Below are 21,353 nucleotides of genomic sequence, written 5' to 3'. Positions count from 1 at the left end.
AGAAAGGTAAAAACACAACTGAAATGCAAAAGATTTGTTGCAGTTAGTTGTATGGAGGTGCTATGACTGATCCAATGTGTGAAAAGTGGTTTGTGAAGTTTCATGCTGCAGATTTCTTGCTTGATTTATCAGACCAGTTGAAGTTGATAGCAATCAAATTAAGAAACAAATTGAGAATAATCGTTATACCACACAGGTGACAGCCAACATACTCAAAATATCCAAATCAATAGTAATTAGTGAAAATGAAAAATGTGTTTTATTTTATGGAAAAAACCATACAAAACTTTTTGGCCAACACAATTAAAAAAAAACAAAACACCTGGCTGGTGTGGCTTAGTGAATTGAGCACTGGCCTGTGAACCAAAGGGTCACCAGTTCAATTTCCAGTTGGGGCACATGCCAGCGTGCAGGCCAGTTCCCTACTAAGGGGCATGCAAGAGGCAATCACACATTGATGTTTCTTTCCCTCTCCCTAAAGTAAATTAATAAAGCCTTTAAAAAAACACCCCAAAACCTCTGAAACTGTGTGTCCACCCATCCAAGAGAGCAGCTGATCAAGCCTTGGCATTTCTAGGCAGGGATGGATGGCCATGCTGAACAGACTAAGTGTGGACACAAAAAAAAGGGCCACACAGTAAACCTGGCAAGCTCTGGGGAGGCCTGCATGGTAGACCCTACAAACTCCAAAAGTAACTACACAGAATGATCGAAATTAAAACTGCCTAACTAAAAGCAAGTCATGGTTAGTCATGTCTTAGGCCTGTCCTGACATAAAGGTCTGGCTTTACCTTAACTGAGTCTCTCTGCTGTCTTTTTGTATCTACAATAACATACCTTTGGAATGTCCACAACCAATCCCCTTTAATCCAGATCCCTCAGGACAATCTTCTACCAGAGCACCCAACCAGTAACCCCCCCACTGTTATATTATTGCCTAATATAACAACTCCATGTGTTGTAAATGTTTACTGTCCTATACTCACCAATGTAAAGTATTTGTCTCATTTTCTTCTTTACCCAATCTGATTTCCTGGCTTTGCCTTTTCCTGCCTCGCTAACTTGCCACCAATGAATTTCATATAACCCTTCTTACACCTCCTCTTTTGATTATAACATATAAAATAAACTGCAGAACTGCTATTCTCCAGAACATTTTCTCAATTTGTTAAGATTTTGCTTTCCAGTAATTGTCTTAGTTTGGTTCACATAAACACATAAAAATTCTCTACAGGTTTGGACATTTCTGACATCAGCAAGAATGTTGCCCAATCAGAAATGAGGCCAGATTACCTACAATCCTTCCTGGTGTACAAGTATGTTCTATGCTTCCCATGGATCCCACAGAGAGATCATGTGGACAGCAACTGCCAAATGAATTCCCTAGGGAGATCCACACCATTTTGGCTTTGTTCATTCACAAACAAAACAGCTCTTCTAGCCTCATATACCTCTTTCAGAACACCAAAGGCAGAAGATGAAAACGGCTTTCAAGGGAAGTCCAGGAAAGCCTGCATTATGATACTGAGATAGAACCGAGACCAACAGACACCAGTATTTAGATGTTAATTTTATTAGAAATTCAAATCACAGAAAGAGAATGTACAAACAATGAGAAAATGGGGAAACGACTAGGTAGGAAAAATAGATGAACACAGCCAGGGTATGCAGTAATCTTCATTATCGTATCAACCCCTCTGACCCTTCCACCTGTAGGAAACCAAGCTGTGTCATTAGAGGGTAGAGGAATTGTACTCTTTTTCTGCCTACCTGATTTTTCTACTTGCAGAAGCCTAGATATACCTGCAGGATAGACTTCAGAAAATACTACCAATGTCTTGAACTTGCTCTTCAGCCAAAGTTACCAAAACAGCAAGGACATAGAATTCAAGCCAAGAAGGCAACAGTTCTCATAACACCCTTATATGCTCAGTCACTTAAAAACAGTGGGTATCTTGAACACACCAGACTCGATCCAGGATGAAGGGGAAGCAGACTTCAAGTGGTGAGTTACTGAGCAGTTGAAAAAGAAACACAGGCAAATCATGCCCACCTAAGATGATAAGACAAGAAGAAAGGGAGAAATAAAGCAACATTCCCAGACACAGCCACAGCCCAAGCCCAGCAGACTTTGGGAAGTCAGACGGTTTCAGCTGCCAGCCCTGGCCTCACCACACTCTGTGTCCCCCCAGTGGTTTGTTTTTGTATCCCTGAAGGACAAAGTAAAGTGAGCACCAGAATTACTTCGCAGCCAGAATGAGTAGACTGTGGAGGCTCAGAACTGCTGGAGGATCATCTTCAGCTTCAGATCACGGCTAAACTTGTTCATCCGAAAGAGCTCACTGTCATAAAAGGCAGAGAGGTTGTGGATGTTGATTTGACGGGCCTAAAAGAAAGGTCAAGTAAGCTGTGGAAATGGATTCTAGAATGCTCAAATCCACATAATCTTTGGTTCAGTTCACTTTCTAAGGCCCATGCACCATAAGCCAGACAGGGTTCCTATCTCCAGTGCAGAGCGAACTCAACCAAGGCAGAAGTTGGCTGTGTCATGGTCTAGAGTTAGACACAGCTTGCCATCGTAGCTCTGTCAACTGCCTGTGAGCTCAGGTGAGCTACTTAGTTGCCCTGTGTTGTCTCCTCTGTAGGATGGAATGACACTAACAGAACTCACCTCTTTTGACTGTCAAAATTGAGTACATGGAACACTGCTCAGTACATTATACAGTTAATAAATGGCTGTCATCCAAGACCTGCCCACTCACTGGCAGTGCAAGAACCGTTTGTTCCCAAAATGACTAACAGCTCCCCAGGTAGCCAATCTGGCTCTGCTCTCCCACCTGTGCCCATACCTTGTCCACCAAATCCTTCTCAGGCACTTCAATAGTATCCTGCTGGGCCCCCAAAGCGGTTGCGTTGGTAAGTCACTTGCTCTGCCACTAACTGCTTCAGTATGAAGAGTAACAGCTCATTGTTATCACGCCGGAATGAAAGGGTAGCGGCAAATGTCTGCATAAGAGAAGAGCAAAATTCACTCCCTCCCTACTAGGACACTCAAAGACATTATAGGATGTGGCCACCCCACTCCTGCCCTGCTCCCTTCTCCACCAACAAAAGCAGCCAGATCAGGAAGCTTCTGTTGCCAGGCCAGCATCCCAGGATGCCCATGTGTAGCCTCTTGTGTTAAATTGACCTTTAGTTCCAAAGGGACTTTGCCTCAGATCACATCTACCTTCCGCATGCTGCGCATGACACTGAACTTCTGTGTGTCGATAAAGCTCTCCAGCATCACACGGATAGCCATGTTGACATCGTCCTCTATCACATAGTCCCGCAGGTGGATGCGTGCATGGGCCTCTGCCATGCGGATCATGGACTCGATGTGCCGCACTGTGATGGGGATGCTGCCTGTTGCCTGGAGAGAACAGCACCAGATTTTCTCAGGCAGGAGAGAAGCAAGGAAAATGAGTGGCAATGCTAGCAGCCCAAACCCAGAGGGCACACCTCTCCTCCCTATGGCAGAAGTGTTCAACAGATCCACCAGATGAGAATGCCTAGAAGGTATGGTAATGCCTAGTGGATGTCTATGCTATGGCCTGCCACTATCATCAGTTCTGCTTCCACCAGTTCACTTATGTGCATCCTACAGTCCGTTATACTTATGGCCAGCTGTCCTTGTTACTGTCATGTACCAAGACCTGCAAAATCCAATGCAGCGTGAGAAAATAAGCTGTTGATTCTATGAAAACTAAGCTGAATGCTCTGAGAACACTTGATGAAGTTAAAAGGTTAAACAAAATGAAAAAGTTGCTGTCTTAATTAGGTGGGTGAAAATATCAAGCCACAAGGATTCAGTATTCCAATTGCTTGCAAGTTGCCTTTAAATCCTTGCCCCACCATGGAAGAACCAAAACTAGTTCAGAGCACCTGTTCAATGAGATTTATGCAAAATAAAACAGAGAACTTATTCAGTGGCCATCAAAAGACCTTCCCTATACCCACAGAAATAAATGCATACACATTTAAGTACCATCTAAAACAAAACTCTCCAGGTACAAGATTTGCAAGTTTCTTTTATAAGGCCTTCTTGCTTTGGTACTTTCTGGGGTAACTGATTACAAGGATGAGAAAGCTGCTGCCTGCTTCCTGCCCTGCCTGGCCCCCCAGCTCCCAGGGCCTGTACCATGGATTCTTTCCTCAGGTCACTGTACATCTTGGCCACCTTGTCCTGGTCCATCTGATTGAGCTTTGGGTGGACCTTCTCCTTGGCATAGATGATATACTTCTTCAGGACTTCCTGTGGCAGGGGCTCCACGCCATACACGTTGGGCATGGTGGGCTCTGGGGCACTGCCCAGCCTCTCCTCTTCCTTGTTGCTAGGGTGGTGTCTAACATGGCTGCTAACCACAAAACGGGCCAGCATCTCATCCTGGACTGGGTCCACTGTGTCCCTCACCACACATAGGATGTCGAAGCGGGAAATGATGGGCTCTGTGAGGTCCACGTTTTCTGAGAAGGTCAGTGAGGGGTCATAGCGGCCCCCTGTAACACAAAACAACCTATCAGGGCGCATGCTTCTACAGATCATCCTCTCTTCTGGAACCACAGAAAGTTCTCTCCAACCCCAAGTTGCTTCAGTGACAGAAGGGGAAAAGAACTTTAGCAGAGGAACTAGAAGAGGCTGGAGGTTCAGTGCCTGCTATCTGTGAGGCATTCCAGATAAGAGATAGAAAATGGGTTTCCCCAAGCAATGAATGGCCTGAAGTAGTCTTGAGATAGAAAGCATACTTGTCTCCTGGTAGGAACAGCCAAAGAGACAGGCAAGGGTGCCTGGCTGGAATCAACAAGCAACTTCACCCCTTACTTAGACAATGAACTCGATTCTGCTCTTGGGCCTTCTGAAAAGAACGGCCGTGGGTAGTTCTGAGAACATGGCTCAACAAAAACCCAAGAGTCCCACACAGGACAGAACTACCTTCTGTTGCTTAATTCCTAATTCAGGTCTGCAACTGGATGACGGGTACTGCAGGTTCCTGATTCCCAAAGGCAGGGTCTTGTCACCTTTGGGAGTCCCTGAGCCCCACCAGCCATCCTGCCTGGTATACCTATGGGATTGGCAGCAGCAATGACAGTGCAGCGAGCCTGCAGGGAGGTGACGATACCAGCCTTCGAGATGGAGATACTTTGTTGTTCCATGGCTTCATGGATGCTGGTTCTGTCCTGGTCATTCATCTGCAAGAATCAAATACATGATTATCCCTGACATGCCACAGTAACACTTGTCCCCCACTGAGGGCTAAGCCAACACACTTTAAGTCCCATTACCTATAGGGTCCAGGACCTACCTTATCAAATTCATCAATGAGACATACTCCTCGGTCAGCTAGAACCAAGGCTCCAGCTTCTAAGGTCCACTCCCGGCTGACAGGGTGCCGCTGGACATATGCTGTGAGGCCCACAGCTGAAGCCCCCTGGCCAGTGGTGAAGATGGCGCGGCTAGACACTTTCTCAACATATTTGAGGAACTGAGACTTGGCTGTGCCAGGATCTCCACACAAGAGCACATTGATATCTCCTCTCACCTTGTGCTTGCCCCCTGGAGGAGGCAAAGATGTCAATGGAGGGAATGGGGACAAAAGGGAGGTGAGGGATACAGGGCTTATATCTAATTTCTCAGCCTATTATGAATGGCAAAGGAATATTCTCTCCAGAGAGGGATGCAATACCCTAGGACCAGCAATCCCACTTCTGAGCAACAAACCCCAAAAATGGGTGCACAAAGAGGTGAGTATAAATATCTTCTTTATAAATGTAAAAAGCTGAAAGCAATTACATATTCTTCAACAAGAAGGGTAACCAAGTACATTATACTATATGGACCATGAACAGTAACTTAAAAGCATGAACTTGCTCTGTATACACTAATGCCAAAAGATAAGATGTGTTACTTGAGTGATAAAAAGCAACCTGTATATTTTATGCATAGTCACTTATACACACATACAGGAACAGTAAATAGAAACGTGTGTTTTATGAAATACTGTGTTTTCTAAGTATGCATGTTAAGTCTATAACAGCCACACAAAAGTCTGGGAGTACACATACCAGTGACCAGAGAAGTAACTTACAGGGAGGAGACTAAAATTAAAAAGGGTGGTGAACAGTAACTTTGGCTTTTCTATGACTTCTAACTAATAAGAGGATGTACTATAAACACAAATTCACCTATTATTTTAAAGTTAAAACAATTCTTTAAAAGACCAAGTTTTTTAAAAGTGAGACAAGTAAAGATGAATTTGCTCATCACAAAGGAAGGCAGTGGTAGAGCTAGGGACATGGTGATGCCTGAGGTGCTATGCCCATGGGCTATGTTCTCCCTATGATGACTAAGCTGTACATGGTCTGGCCACCTCTTAACGTGCTTTAAATACAGTCCTTCCTTGTCTGACATGTAGAACCTGGCTCCTATTAAATTCCCTATAGACTCTACTTACCTGGGTTTTTGGGCTCCCCTCCAAAAAGCGCAAGTGCTAGGCCTCTCTTGATGTCTTCATGCCCGTAGATGGAGGGAGCAATACTGGCAAAGATCTAAAGGGAGGGAGAGGCATGGGTACAGTCTGGGTAGATAAGCCACCTGTTCTGGTCTTAGGGGATGGAAAGGTCTCTAGCCCTAAAGCACCCACTCCACAGCTGCTTAATTCCACCAGGCCTCAACATTACGCCCTGCTCTCTGACTATGGGCCTTGTCATTAGTTGGCTCTTTCTGAAAGTCACAGAACTTTGAAATTTAAAAGAACTTTGGTCAGGCTTCTTTATGTTGCCCCAGTTCAGAAAGGACTACCCCAAAGTTGCAGACCAAGAGCAGAAAGGAGACAAAATCCAGGTTCTGACAGTAGAAAGATCTCTGACACAGCTCTGTAGCCTGCCTGAGTCTATTTCCGCTGAAACAGATACTGAGAGTAACACTGCCCAATTCACAGATTTTTGTGAGTTCTAAGTGAGGTGTTTACACAAGTTATCTGGCTCCTGGCTGGGCTGTGATGGAGAAATACAATACAAAGCCAGGTATGGTGTGGAAAAAACCCAAGTGTCCTTTGATGGATGGATGAATGAATAAAGATGTGGTATACATATACAATGGAATACTAGTTAGCCATAAAAAGGAAATACTGTTATTTGCAACAACATGGGTAGTTCTTGAGAATATCACATTAAACAAAGTCAGAAAAAGCAAAGAACCATAGGATTTCACCATGTGAGATATAAAACAGAAAGCAACAAATGAACAAACAAAACTCACCAACATAGACAACAGTACTGTGGCTACCAAAGGGTAAGGAGGGATTGAAGAGGGTGAAGGGGGGTCAAATATATATGGTGATGGACAGAGGCTACATTTGGAGTGACGAGCACACAATGCAATATACAGATGATATACTATAATTCTGTACACTTAAAATGTAAATACAGAGTGCCTGGGAGACGCAGTTACCATAAATTCAGGTCATTTCAATGTGTGAGCCAATGAAGGGTGGGAAGGAGAGGGAGAAGACTGCAAAATCTGCTGAATGGTAAAGATGAAACAAAAGACACTTCTTGCTGATGGGAGTCAGCATCCCCCTCCGCCCGTGGCATGGTTATGCCCTCACTATCTCTACCTTTCCATCTTCTGTAAAGCACCATATCCTCACAGGTCAGACCAAGTATCTTGGGAAGCACCAGGCCCTGGAGGATGGGTGCTCTGATAGAAAACAACACTGGAAGTGGTGAGGGAGAACCACTCCCTAAGCACTGGATCCAGCTGTCTTGCCTCTGCCGACAGCCAAGTGGAAGTTACTCTCTCTAGCTTCCCTGGAAGCGTGAAGATGGGGGAAACCCAATTCTGGGCACTGGAACTGGGGGTAGGCATCAGCAGTCTATTCTGTGTATGGCCACTCTTCACCACAGCCAGGACAGTGCGACTGGCAGGTCCTTCTTGGAAACATGACCTGCTGGTACCACTCTAGTGCTGTGCCAGAAATGCTTCCTGCCACTATTTTACATAGGAAGTCAGGAGTGGAGGTCTGTTTCCACAACATTACACCTTTTCTAGTTTTGCCTTTCGCTCTAAAATTTAGTGTCAAACCTAGACCAAGAAGAGGCTGTTAGCACTGCTAGCATTAGTGGCTCACAGTGATCCAGGCCTAGTGCATCTAGAGGCCGATGTTTCCAAATACTGTTTCCCACCAACAGGAAAGAATACTTTCCATTGGGCTGTTTGGAGAAATAGCTGATTCCAGGTCTGGAGCAGGGAATATAGTCTGGTACAAATAAAAGCCCTTTTTATTATAAAATTATAAGCATGCAATTCTGTAATATAACAATATCATACTCAAGCACACCATATGACATTTTAGGTGACATGTTCAAATTTTAAAACTTTAAATTATTATACCCATATTACATATTACCAACCACACTCAAGCACATGTCACTTCTGCCAAACCCTGTACATAAGGAGGCTGCAATAACCTTAATGACATTAAACCCTACCACTTTATAAGACACTCAGTGCCACCTCATAAGATAAATGATTCATCATTTCAAACGAATTCATTATTCTGAAAACTGGTAAATAGAGGGAAATCAAACATCCTGCTTTTCCTATAGGAGTTCCAAATAGGAGTAAGTCAATATAGTTAAGAGCAGTTTCTCTATGTAGAAGTGTTCCAGCAAATAAATGATGACAGATTGGAATTAGAGGACTGTTATTTTGCACCCCTCATGAATGGACAGATTTAGCCAAGGATCATCAGTGACTCTGAACATCACAGCCCTGGGTGCTGTGCCTCCTGGTGAAGTCACCTCTGCAGAAGTCTTGCTATAGCCCCCTCCCAAAAAGGAAACAAAATTTAAACACAAATCTAATGAAGCCTCTGTATCTGACCACCAATGTATAGAAAACAAGCAACAGGAGTATGTTCAACAAGGACATAATCAGCAATATCTAAACCATGAAAATGAAATAGGACACATGACACATTGTCTTGTTTTTTAATAATTGCAAGAGGCCCTGGTTGGTGAAGGTCAGTGGACTGAGGGCCAGCCTGCCAGCTGAGGGGGTCACTGCTTGAGTCCTGGTCAGAGTGCACGCCTGGGTTGCGGCGGGCTCCCCTGTGTGGGGTGCTTAAGAGGCAACCACACACTGATGTTTCTCTCCCTCTCTTTCTCTCTCCCCCTCTCTCTAAAAATAAAGAAATAAAATCTTTAAAAAATATGTAATTGCAAAATAAAATAAAATTAAAAATATATAATTGCAATTAGAGATGAAAAATGACCAAGAGACAGATCAACCAATCCCAGTGTGTGGACTTTACTGGAATGCTAACTCCAAGAAACTTAAAAAAAAAAAAAAGAAAAAAAAAGAAAAAGAAAACAGTAAGATAATTAGGAAAATGTAAACACAAACCAAATAACTGATATAAAGGAAATGCTTTATTCTGTAAAGTGCAACAGTGGTATTGTAACTAGGTTTTAGTAAAAAGAGTCTTTTAGAGACACACAATAGTATAGTTACAGATATAATGCTGGCATTTGCTTGGAAATACTTGAGGGGGGAGTGGGTTCAAGTACAGAGGAAACAAGCCTAGAGAGACTGGGACAACTGGTGAAGCTGAGTGAGTGATGTCTAGGGATTCACTATACCACTTCACATAAAAGTATGAACATTTTTGTAATAAAGTTTAAAAATATGCATCAGGACTTGTGCTAGGTATCCCACAGAACCCACAATAACCAAATACTCACACATGCACCCTCCCAAACATTGATTACTATATGGAGGAAACAGAGCGCAGGCACTGGAAGACTCTGAAGTCGCCTGGGTAGATCCTGGCTCTGCCACTATTAGCTATGTTATGTGGGCAACTTATTTAACCCTTGTGCCTGTTTATTCATCAATAAAATAGACACAGGTGACACCTTAGATTATAGAATCATTATTACTACCTGGAAATTACCTAGACAGTGTCAAGCAGATGCGCAGTGCTTTATATAACAATTTGTTTATTAAGCCCTTATATGCATTGGGAATACTGAGAGATGGTATGCCCTAGATCTCCCATCCTCCTATACATTGTGTGAGAGTGCCAAAACTGCCTGTCCTTGAATTCTTTACCCAGATTGCTTCTTAAAGCTGTTTCTGTAGTGGGTGTCCTCGCAGGGTGAACTCTTTCTCCCTCCAGGACTATAAATAGCAGCCTGAGTCCTGTTTGCTGTGCATGGCAGGTTCCCAGGCTATTATCCTCCTGCAAAGCACCCACACATACAGGTGGGTCTCCCTGTAGAGTAGGAAGGCAAGGGGCAACTGTGTTAATGCTTACACTGCTCAATGTGCCCTATGGCTGACTCGGTTATCTTGGAAGGTAACCAAGGTATCTTGGTATCTTGGAAGGCCAACTTAACAGCTGGTATGAAGGGTAAATTCAAACCCAGACCTGCTGGAAGTATCACAGTGCTTCCCATGAATTATTTCACTTAACCCTTAAGCTCATACTCTTACATCTCTGCGTACATTGCTCATTACCCCTCAGAATGCCTACCCACCTACCTGTATGGCTGTCGTGAGGAGACAATGTGCTGAAAAAAGTCTAAGGTACCAGGCCCCAGGCTATGTTTATCCTTCCACTGGTCCTTTATGCTTTTCAAATACACTATCCTGGCACCTCCATCCAGTGTTTGTACAAACCGTTAGTTTTTTAAACTACAATAGTAACAGCTAGCTATTGAGTACTTACACACACCACTGTGTTCATCTGTTTAATCTTCTGTAACAACTCTGTGAGTAGATAATATCATCATCTCATTCTCAGATGGGGGAATCCCATCTGATCTTATGGAAGATTATGCCAAAATTCAAATCCTAATGAAAATATGTACCCAATGAGGGCAAGGACCATATCTTACTTCCCATCAAGATCCCAGAATGTGGCCCTGGAAGGTATTCCAAGACTGAGTATGTTGGTTCTTGTCCTCCCAAGGCTGGCAGAACATCTGTGGGTGCCCCAAATCTTGGCAGACTAAGAAAGGCTGCCTAGACCCAGGTCAGTCCAACAGACTTGGCTCTGCCCTCTGGGAGTTTACAAAAGGAAGGATCCCATTCATTAAATAAGTCACTAGAACCTGGAATGATTCACCTAAAATGACTCTGGCTCTTTAGGAGCAGGAGAGCCAAGGCCAAAGACATAGCCAAACTGTTCTGCATTAAAAACTGAAAAAGTGGATAGCTGAAGCAGAGAAAAAGGAAGGAAAAAAAATTAAGAGAACTGAGAGCTTGAGAACACTTACATCCTTGGTAGGTGGTAGCACCTGAGCAGGTAAAATAGCAGAGGACTTGTATGAACAGAAATTTAACATTCTACTTGTTATTTGTGTGCCTGCAATGTTAATCTCCTTCCCAACTTTCTGTAAAAATGTCTACATAAAAACAAACAAACAAACAAACAAACAACACCCTGGCTGCTGTGGCTCAGTGGATTGGGTGCCAGCCTGCAAACCGAGGGGTCACCGGTTTGAATCCCGGTTGGGGGGCATGCCTGGTCCCACCATGGGGGGCACTTAAGAGGCAATCACACATCAATGTTTCTCTCCCTCCCTCTCACATGGGATGATGCTTGAAAAGCAAACGATGGATATATCTCTTACACATTGATGTTTCTCTGCTTCTCTTTCTCCCTCCCTCCCCCTATAAAAATAAATTTTAAAAAAATCTTAAAAAATAAGTCATATTGAGGTAGAACTCTTCCTGGAGAAGACTGTGGGTAGGAGCCTGACACCTGGGGACAACCACATGAGGGAAGTTATTCTTAACTGCTTTGCCTCCATTTCAACATTGAGCCTGGGCTCCACACATCTGATGAATCCTTACAATCCTGTCCTAACCAGATGGGGCCACAGGCTCAGACCAATCCCCAATGCCAACAGCTGAGTGTGGGGACCTCCATCAAAGTGATGCCAACAAGTGTTTGAGGTTTGATTCCCAGTCAGGGCACATGCCTGGGTTGCAGGCCATGACCCCCAGCAATTGCACATTGATGTTTCTCTCTCTCTTTCTCACTCCCTTCCCTCTCTAAAAGTAAATAAATAAAATCTTTAAAAAAAATGATGCCAACAACTGAGCGTGGGGACCCTCATCAAAGCAAGTGTACTGAGTTGCCACCGAGACTAAAGTAAGAGAACATCAGTTTCTAATACCTGGCAGTTAAGATGGAGACTTCAGGACAAGCTTGGAGTAGCAGCTAAAGCTTAGGCAAGAAGCCCTGGGCACCCACAACACCCCCAGCAAGTCCCTGGCTTCCTCACAGAGTATGGCAGCCCCAAGGACTTCCACTTGCCTTCTCTCCGATCTGCTGGTCCTTGGAGAGGCTGGTGATCATCTTTACATCTTCGTCAGTCAGTTCCCCCATGGCAACCTTGTTGTCCTTCTTGGCAATGTGGTTTGCTAAGATGACTGTGGCAAAGACAGGGAAGCCATTGACAGTGTTGAGGGAACCATCGTAGTTGTTGTGGTAGATACCAGTCAGCTCCTAGAGAGAGAGGGGAGATCACATGGTCAGGGTGGGTGGCAGCCCCAGGGTCAAAGTGGGAGCTGGGCCTACTCCACACCTGGCTTCATCCAATTGCTTCTCAACTAAGTCCTCCATGCTATACACACCAAGATGAGAACCTCAGTAAAACCAAAGCAAACCTAGCCCTCAACCTTGTGTTCCAGACAGCCAGTCCAGTACAAGGGTCACGTAAGGACTCATCTCAGCCCATTCCCCAACTGCCATTGACCCCTCCCTGGCCCACCAGAAACACTCACACAAATCTTAACAACTCAGTTCCCTCCCAACCTGCTCCTGGCTACGTACTATCTCGTCTCCTGGCTTGCAGCTGTCCACCAAATCAGCAAGAAGAATAGCGTCCTTGGAGCGGGGCAGGCGGCCAGCCGCCACTTTGCCAGGACTCTCTTGAATGCGGATGCGCTGGTAGTTCTGATAGATGGTCTGTGAGGGACAAACAAAAAGCCATGGGACCTATCACTGTGAGGCAGACTTCATACTCCTCCAAGCACTGAATTATGTCACTTGACCTTGACTGGGACCCAGTGAGGAAGAGTCAGCAGTATTGTTGACTATTTTTTTTTTGTCTATTGTTTTCTAAGATCTCTGCGCTGATCCCATTGTGACCAGCACATCAACTGAAGGTCCCTACTCTTGACACTACCCCTCAGATGCCTCCTGACTGCTAGACAGTCAAGCACCTGTTACTACCTCAGAGCTGAGCCCTCATGCATATGAAGCCAGGCTGCCTAGGTTCAGATCCTGGCTCTGTGGCTTACTGTGTAATCTTGGGCAAGTGACTGCCTCTCTGTGTGTCTTCTTGACAAAATGGAGATGCTAATACTGCCAAATGCAACCTCCCGGTGAGGATTAAATCAAGTCACACATACCAAGCTCTTAAACTGATGCCCAAACAACAAATAACATTAGTGTGGGCTCCGATTATCAAGTATGTGCCAACACTGTGCCACACAATTTAATGTCCCTTATTGCACTTACTGTCTGGGAGAGATCACATTAATAGAGCAGTTTGCTCTGGGTCAAAATGTCTGACTTCCAATACTCTGAGTCACTTCCTGGCTGACCTTAGCCAATTTCTTCACTGGCAAAACAGGGTAACAGTGCCTGCCTTATAGGTTGTGATAAAGACTACATAATTTTCACCTACCACCTGAAAAGTCCTCTAGAAATGTCAGCTGTAATTGTCAATCTTGTACTAGTTACTGCCTCAAGCTCCCTAGAAGTGAAGCCTCAAGTTCTGCTCCTGTGCAAGAGATTTTTGTAAAGTGGAATCTGTACAGGAGGGAAGCTAGACAGGGCAGGTAAGCCTCAGCAGAGGCATGGACTCAGGTGAGGTCCAGTCTGGCAGATATGTCTCACCAGGCAAGGCATACTTGAATGTTTAACCAGGTCAGTTTTTGGCTGTAGGCTATCACAAACACAATTTCCCAGGCATTTTCTAGCAAGGCAGCTCTGGAAAGGGCACTTTTCAGAAGTGTAGAGCAGTAGAGGTTAGCAGCCAACATTTAGGGCAGCAAGGCACAATGGAGATCTACACATCCACGGCAGGTACTATGACTTTACACATGAAGTTGTTCAAGTACAAAGGCATATGTAATGTGCCTAGGGTTGTAAGGACCAGAGGCTTTCAGCAGCATCCCCTGTATATGCCACAGTAGTGTCTAAAGTGGTTATAGTCCAGAAGCCCCCAACCAAAGGCCCAGAGAGGCAGGTACCAGAAACGTTAAGAGAAGTCTCAGTGTGACCGGAGGCGCCCCATGTGAGTGATGGACTGAAAAGCAGGTGCCCTGCTAAGGGTGCACCTGGGGAAGAAGTGGGCCCAGTTTAGCCAGATCTTCCCATTTTTCAAGAGAAGCCATAAACTTTTATGTTTTAAACAAAACTTGTCCAATTTTTAAATACTGGCTTGAATTTTTGAAAATACCATGTGGGCAAAACGAAACAGGCTGGCCAGGCAGAAGTGGTTTGCCCTGTGGTGTGGCCAATACACAATGCCCTCTTGTTTCGCTCAGTTGCTTATGCTGGTTTTCCAAACTGCCTAAAATGTTAGGCAGGCCCTGCATATCAGGGACTCCTGAAATGGGGACAGCCAGCAGCCAGTGCTGTGTGCTTGCTTACCTCTTCCATGTTGACTTCAAAGGGGCCAGCTGACTGGCACTCAGGGCAGGAGCCAGGCTTCACCTCTTGGTTCTGTGACTGACAGAAAGGCCCCAGCACGAAGCTGCACTTGTTGCAGTTGTACTTGACCATGCTGAGTTGGGGCAGGACACCTGTGCAGCTGGTCACTACCCCACTCGTACGGATCAGCTGGTTCAGGTGCAGCTGCCTATGGAGATAAGGGCACATCAGAGGCCTGGGGTCCTGATGCTTAACCCATCCATGCCCTCTGAAGAAGTCATGACTGCATGTAAGGGAGTTCCATCTTGTGATTCCCCCAAATCTGGGGCCTGGCACCACCATATCAGATCCATCATACCACACCCAGCACAAGCCAAAACTAATGGCAGAGGGCTCTCTTGGCTGTAGCCATCTGCCCACACCACCACCCTGTCAAAGTTCTCTCAAACGATGCCCAAGCTAGAGGGTGCCAAGGACTGGATTCTCGATCCCGATCCTGCCCTCAGCTTACCTCAGTGAGCGCAGCTCCTCCACCAGAGGCAGGTGGGAGATGCGCACGTGTATGCGGCTGGTGATACGGTCGTACTTAGGGTACATGGCCAGCACGACCTCCAAAGCAGCCTCATTGAAGATCTGAAGCATTTCTGCTGGTGCTTCTGGCAGGAAGTATGCCAGGACATGCTCCCTGGCTGCCAGGTCCTCATAGTTTACCACCAGGCTCTCACGATTCTCTAGAGACAGAAAAAAACTAACCATCAAGCCAGAGAAGGCAAATTCCGTCTCGCTGTGTAAGGAGAGAGCCTGCTCCACCCAAGTCCTTGACTTCAAGCTAGAAAGCCCAGCTCTCAGTCCTAAGTCTACCTTGCTTTAGCTATGTGCCTTACATTAAGTGACAGAGCTTGGGCCTCAACTTCCTAAATCTATAATATGAGAATGTCACATAGAGCATAAAGTCACTGGGGGGATTAAGTAAAATAATACACACAGCGTGCCTAACTCAGCAGGGATGCAACCTGAAATGCCTATAATGGCCAAGAAGGAAACCAAGGAATAACTTGTGTCAAATATAGGACAAAGGGAATGGAAGAACAGCAGGAAACCAAGAATCACATGCCTCCTTTTGAAATAATTCCTGTCACAAAGAAATATGTCAATACTTTCTGATCAAAGTAGTAATCCAGATTTTTACATAAAACCTGCCAAAGTTTAAACATGTTAAAATACACTTCTGTGATTCACATGTGCTCCCTGGATGGTCAGCTAGAATGTTCTAGTGCAGAAGCGCAGTATCTTTTGTATTTGTCTGAAAGATGGATATGGTGGGCTCCAGGTCCTAGCTCCTGTCCAGTAACAGGCAAGTTATTTAATGTTCCCTGCATTTGACATCTCTATTTAATGTGGTGTTGCAGGGCCAAAGTGATAACTTTCTGTAGGAGAGTTTTGCAAGGTAGACTGTGGTAAGCAGAAGCCAAGTACAGAGAACAAACCTTTGCACATGTCACTGATTCGCTCCTTGAAGACATTGTGGCCATGGCTGTCCACATGGGTACGCAGGAAATTCTTGAAGCGGTGGTGGATCTCCAGTCGGGGGCCTGCCATGCTTACCCACTCACGCACAGAGTGGCCCTTAAGGTCCTCTAGGTTCTCAATGCTCTCTATCATCTCCTCATCCTCCTCGCCATCCTCTGTGGCCCGTTCCACTTGGCGGCGCTTCCGAGCAGGGTGATCCTCATCCTCCTCATCGCTGTCTGGGGATAAAAGGGACATCCTAAAGGGAAGTCTCCCCCAGCCCTCCTTCCAGCTCCTGGAGGCTCTGGAAGCAGGACTAGTCCCATCAGGGTTGCACACATCTCAACCTACCATACAAAAGCCCACGTCGCATGCGACCCAGGCCCCGGCCAGCCTCACGATCACGCTGCCGCATGGCCCGCTCTGCTGCCGCCCTCTGACTGGCTGTCAGCTCCTCTATATCTTCATCATCCAATGCCAGTCCATCAGCCTCATAGGTGTCTATCTCTGGGATGGCACGATAGTCCCTGAAAGACCCCCAAATGGACCCTGTTAGTATTAAAAACATAAACAGAAACAAATACCCCAAACACAATCCAGGAAACAGACCTGTTCCAGAAGGCCCACAAGCCCTGGCCTGAGTAGGCCAAAAGAGACTCTAGGCCAGAAACACAGAAGGATCAAAAAGATCCTTTTTGGAAGGAAAGGAAACATGCCGTAACATGGATGAACCTCAAGGACATTATGCTCAGTGAAAACCAATCACAAAAAGAAATAACCTATGAAATTCAGTCTGGTAAGTCAAGAAAATTCTGGAGATGGTGATGATGGTCATACAATGGTGTGAGTGTACTTAATATCACTGAACTGGACATTTAAAGATGGTTAAGATGAGAAATTTTATGGTATATGTATTTCTCCACAATGAAAAAGGAAGAGGGGCTCCCCAGACAGCTTTAAGCAATTAATAAGAAAAAGGAATTGGAGGAACCACAACACCTTCACACAGAAAGGACTTTCAGAGAACCAATCCAAGCTCACCCTCAGGGGAGGAATTCTCTCTCTCAGATAATGTTGCCTCAAACCTCTTCAAGTCCTGGGGAAGGTCTTTTATTCACATCAGCCAAACCAGCCTCTGTGGTACTCCCTCCAACTGGCTCAAGTCTCTTAGGTTCTCTAAGACCACCAAGTACTCATTTTCAACAGTGTCATCTATGAGCTATTATCTGAAGGGGAATGATGTCTTAACAAGGAACTCCCAGAAAGCAAGCCCTGCTCTCCCCTCTGAAATTCTGGAAAGTATAATAGATATCATTGTTCTGCCCAAAAGATGAGGAAATTGAGCATTAGAGGAAGATTTGACTTTTGCCAATGGGTGTGAAAATATAGCCGAAACACAAACTGCAAAGTTTTTACCTTGATACCACACTGCCTCCCTAAGATAATCCTCTTGAATTCTCCCCTTTTCTAGGTGAGCGATAATTAGAGGAACTGCTACTTTTTTGGTTTTCTGGTTGTTTTTTACTCTGTCAAACTACATTCTCAGAACAAGTAATCCTATACTGCTCATGCCAGAAACAGAAGCCAGAGATGGGCACATTTCCAAGCTCATCTGCTTCTGAATTCCTAAATTCTCAGGGAAAAGGTACCTGACTCTTCAAGAATTTTATGTCACATAAAATGTCCTCAGCAAAATTCTAATTAGTTCATAAAAATTTGATAAATTGGACTTGATCAAAATTAAAACCTTCTGTGTTTCAAAATAAACTATCAAAAAACCAAAAAAGAACCCTGGCTGGGGTGGCTCAGTGGATTGAGTGCCTGCCTAGGAATCAAAGGGTCATGGGATCAATTTTCAGTCAGGGCACATGCCTGGTTTGCAGGCCAGTTCCCCAATAGAGGGCGTGCAAGGCAACCACACATTGATGTTTCTCTCCCTCCCTTCCCTTCTGTCTCAAAATAAATAAATCTTAAAAACAACAACAAAAAAAGGCAAGACACAGATTGAGAAATATTTGCAAGTCATGTAGCTGATGACTTACATCCAGAATAAAAAATCTTAAAAATTATTACAACTCAAGAAAGGTAAAAAATCTGAATAGACATTTCTCCAAAGAGGATATACATATGTCCAATAAGCACATGAAAAGATGTTTCACATCATTAAGCACCAGGGAAATGTAAATCAAAATCCCAATGAGACACTACATCACACACATTAAAATGGCTATTATTAAAACCCACAAAATAAAAGGTGTTGGCAAGAATGTGGAGAAATGGGAACCCTCATACATCATGTCTGGCAATGTAAAATGTTGCAGCTCCTTTGGAAAACAGCCTGGCAGTACCTCAAAGGATTAACCAGAGTTAGCATACAACCCAGCAAATCCAACCTTTGGTATTTGCCCAAGAGAACTGAAAACACATGTCCACACAAAAACTTCACAGCAGCATTACTCATAAGTGACAAAAAGTGCAAAGAAGCCAAATGTCCACCATATGATCATGGAGTAAAAAATATGGTCAGTCCATTCAACAGAATATTATTCAACCACAAAAAAGAATGAAGTACTGACACACTACAACAAGGATGGATCTTGTAAAACTAAGTAAAAGAAGCCTGTTGCAAAAGCCAGTCATGCATTATGATTTCATTTGTGTGAAACGGCCAGAATTGGCAAGTCTAAAGAAACAGATTATTGGCTGCCCAGGGATGGGGATGGGAACCAGGATTAAATGTAAACAGGCACAAGGGGATGAACATTTCCAGAAAGGAAATGTTTTAAAACTGGACTGTGGTAATGATTGCCAAACTCAAGAAATTGACTAAAAAGCACTAAGTTGTATTCTTACAGATAAACTTTTGAATATATAAATTTTATAGCTCAGTAAACATACATGTTAAAAAGCCCCAACAACAAAGTCTAATTGGGTCCAGCTAGCTCAGATACCTCTATCCAGAAGCCCCTGCAAAGGGCCTTCCCTTTTGTTCTCTGAAGGGACGGAGAGATGGAAACAGAGGGTAGAGAATGGTAAGGAGGGGTATACAGCCTAAACAACTCCACAGCATACAGGGACCTGCCCAGGACTGATCTGTCCTTAAACTCCTCATTCCTTCCACAGTATGGAATGTACTGCACAACAGATCTGACTATCTAGGGTGACAGAGCTTAAAGCAAAGATCCAAATGGTCTATAGCACAGTTGACAGTCCATTGGATGCCTCACAAAGGACACTCTCTGTTGACTGTGGGATGGCCTGTGCAGTCCTCTCACACATAGCAGTCCTGGAACTGAGTCCCAGGAAAGGCAGGCCCAAAAGAAGACTCTTCATGAGGCTCCTGGGCATTCACATAATTCTACTAATACACCTACCAAATACTACTTGTAAATATGGGGTAAGGCAGCAGAAGCATAACCTTGCTTCCTTGCAAAGCTTACTCCCATTGTCTTTGTACTGAGTACCCACAGTGTGCCACAGTGTGCCACACTGTGCCTTGATAACCTTTAATATGTTCACATGTTATCGAGTAAGTGTGAAAATATCTAACACATAGACTAGTACAGATTAAACACAATAAATGTTTGCTGAATTGATTCTAAATGTTGCTTAATCAGCACCCACCCCAAAATGGCAACATGTTTCTCTGAAGTTGCAGACAAGCACTCAGCTGCCTGCTCCCTGTCCTTCCCAGCTGACTCTCTGATTTGGTCCACCAGGTTACAGACCCCTTGTAGCCCCTGGGGCACACATCTTATGGATACAGCAAGTTACATGGACCTATATTTTGGCCCCACGAACCTGTCTGTCTCCCCCCAGACCCAGAACCAAGGTGCTCTGATTTGTCTCCTTCGCCTGCATCCAAAGCCAGATCACTGATAATCAGTTCTCTACAAAACTGTTGACTGCAAGGCCTTGAATGAAAGTACCTCTCCATGCCATCTCCAATAAGTTCCTCTCCATCCTCCTCCTCCAGGGGCCCCTCTGTGCCTAGCAGTCCCTCAGACTCATCCTCAAATGGAGGAAGGTCACGGCCAGGGCTGGAGGTTAGGGCATCTGCCCTCCGGGAGCTTCGCCCAGGGCTGGAGGTGAGAGGATCATTGCTTTGCCGAGGGTGGGCAGGGCTGGAGGCCATGGTGAAGGACTCAGATGATTCCTGCAAGGGAAGAACAAGAAAGTGAGCGCTGATTTAGTTTTCTATAAGGCGGCCCTCCCCACCAGTTATCCTGTCCTCTACCACACCAAATTCCTTCCAGCCTCAAGACTTTGCACTTGCTATTCCCTCTACATGGAATGCTCTCCTCTGAGCTGTGCCAATGGCTTAACACACAGGAACCAGCTCGAATATCATTTCCTCAAACATCTGGTCACTCACAATACCCTGAGTTTTCTCCATGACAAGTCACTGAGGATACCCCATTTGTTCATATATCTGTTTACTGTCTCTTTCTCCCTGTAAGCAAGCATTCCTACCCTTTTGAGCACCCACTCTGTGCCAACCACCGTGATACAAGAGCAACCAAAACATTAAAGGTCTTGATGCTACAGATTGGTGGAAGGGTGAGATAGTAAATAAGACAAAAAGACAAAAAAAATTACAGTAACAAGTGCACGAAGATGCGGGATCTTATTTGTCCTGTGTTGCAGCTAGGGCCAAGCACACCGAGGGGGCCCAACCAGCATGTGCGTAACGAATAAATCATAGTGGTAGTGTGGTCTGAGAGAGGCTTCAGGAGTCCAACGCTACCAAAATGGAGCGGGAGAGGAGACATCACCAGGCTTTGAATGGTGCGGTGCCCGCCGGCTTTGCAGACCCCAGAAAACACAAGCTCCACACCAGAGCCCAGGGGCCGAGCCTCTGCCAAAGAACCGATCCCGGGCGGCGATGGGCAGGGCAAGAGCTGGGCAAGGCAAAGACGACAAGTGCGTAGCAACATTCCCTACCCCTCAGAGTTACTGGCTGCTAGCGCAAGCCCCGCACACCTGAACTCACCGCCATCTTGCCGCCGCCCTCCTCTCCAGTACTACCGCCACAGCCAGTTTTCGCGCGAAAAGTGGCTCACGTGACCTCCAGCCCGGGAGGTGCGTGAAATAACGTAGCGACAGGACGTCGGCGTCCACCTGCGT

At 45.1% G+C, this 21,353-nt stretch overlaps 1 protein-coding gene and 1 long non-coding RNA gene across 2 annotated transcripts in view; one reads left to right on the top strand and one right to left on the bottom strand.

Moving 5' to 3' along the window:
- Positions 1 to 3,706, top strand: part of LOC118496748 — a 19,900-nt gene extending 16,194 nt beyond the window's left edge. The window contains exon 3 of the long non-coding RNA XR_004899308.1: positions 3,559 to 3,706. This is a non-coding gene — a long non-coding RNA (uncharacterized LOC118496748). The remainder of the gene's footprint in view (positions 1 to 3,558) is intronic.
- On the bottom strand, positions 1,556 to 21,340 carry MCM2 (minichromosome maintenance complex component 2). The gene is given in 16 exon segments (XM_028523997.2): positions 1,556 to 2,386; positions 2,850 to 2,900; positions 2,902 to 3,006; positions 3,230 to 3,412; positions 4,181 to 4,539; positions 5,103 to 5,229; positions 5,343 to 5,593; positions 6,492 to 6,585; positions 12,369 to 12,560; positions 12,888 to 13,022; positions 14,718 to 14,925; positions 15,229 to 15,448; positions 16,205 to 16,465; positions 16,578 to 16,753; positions 20,156 to 20,382; positions 21,220 to 21,340. Coding segments are annotated over 16 exon segments (2,706 nt in total). The 5' UTR covers positions 21,226 to 21,340; the 3' UTR covers positions 1,556 to 2,275.
- Between the last annotated feature and the right edge of the window lie 13 nt (positions 21,341 to 21,353).

The sequence above is a fragment of the Phyllostomus discolor genome, chromosome 9 (assembly GCF_004126475.2).
Source record: "Phyllostomus discolor isolate MPI-MPIP mPhyDis1 chromosome 9, mPhyDis1.pri.v3, whole genome shotgun sequence".
NCBI classification, from domain to species: domain Eukaryota; kingdom Metazoa; phylum Chordata; class Mammalia; order Chiroptera; family Phyllostomidae; genus Phyllostomus; species Phyllostomus discolor.
This window is presented reverse-complemented; position numbering and strand designations above follow the sequence as displayed.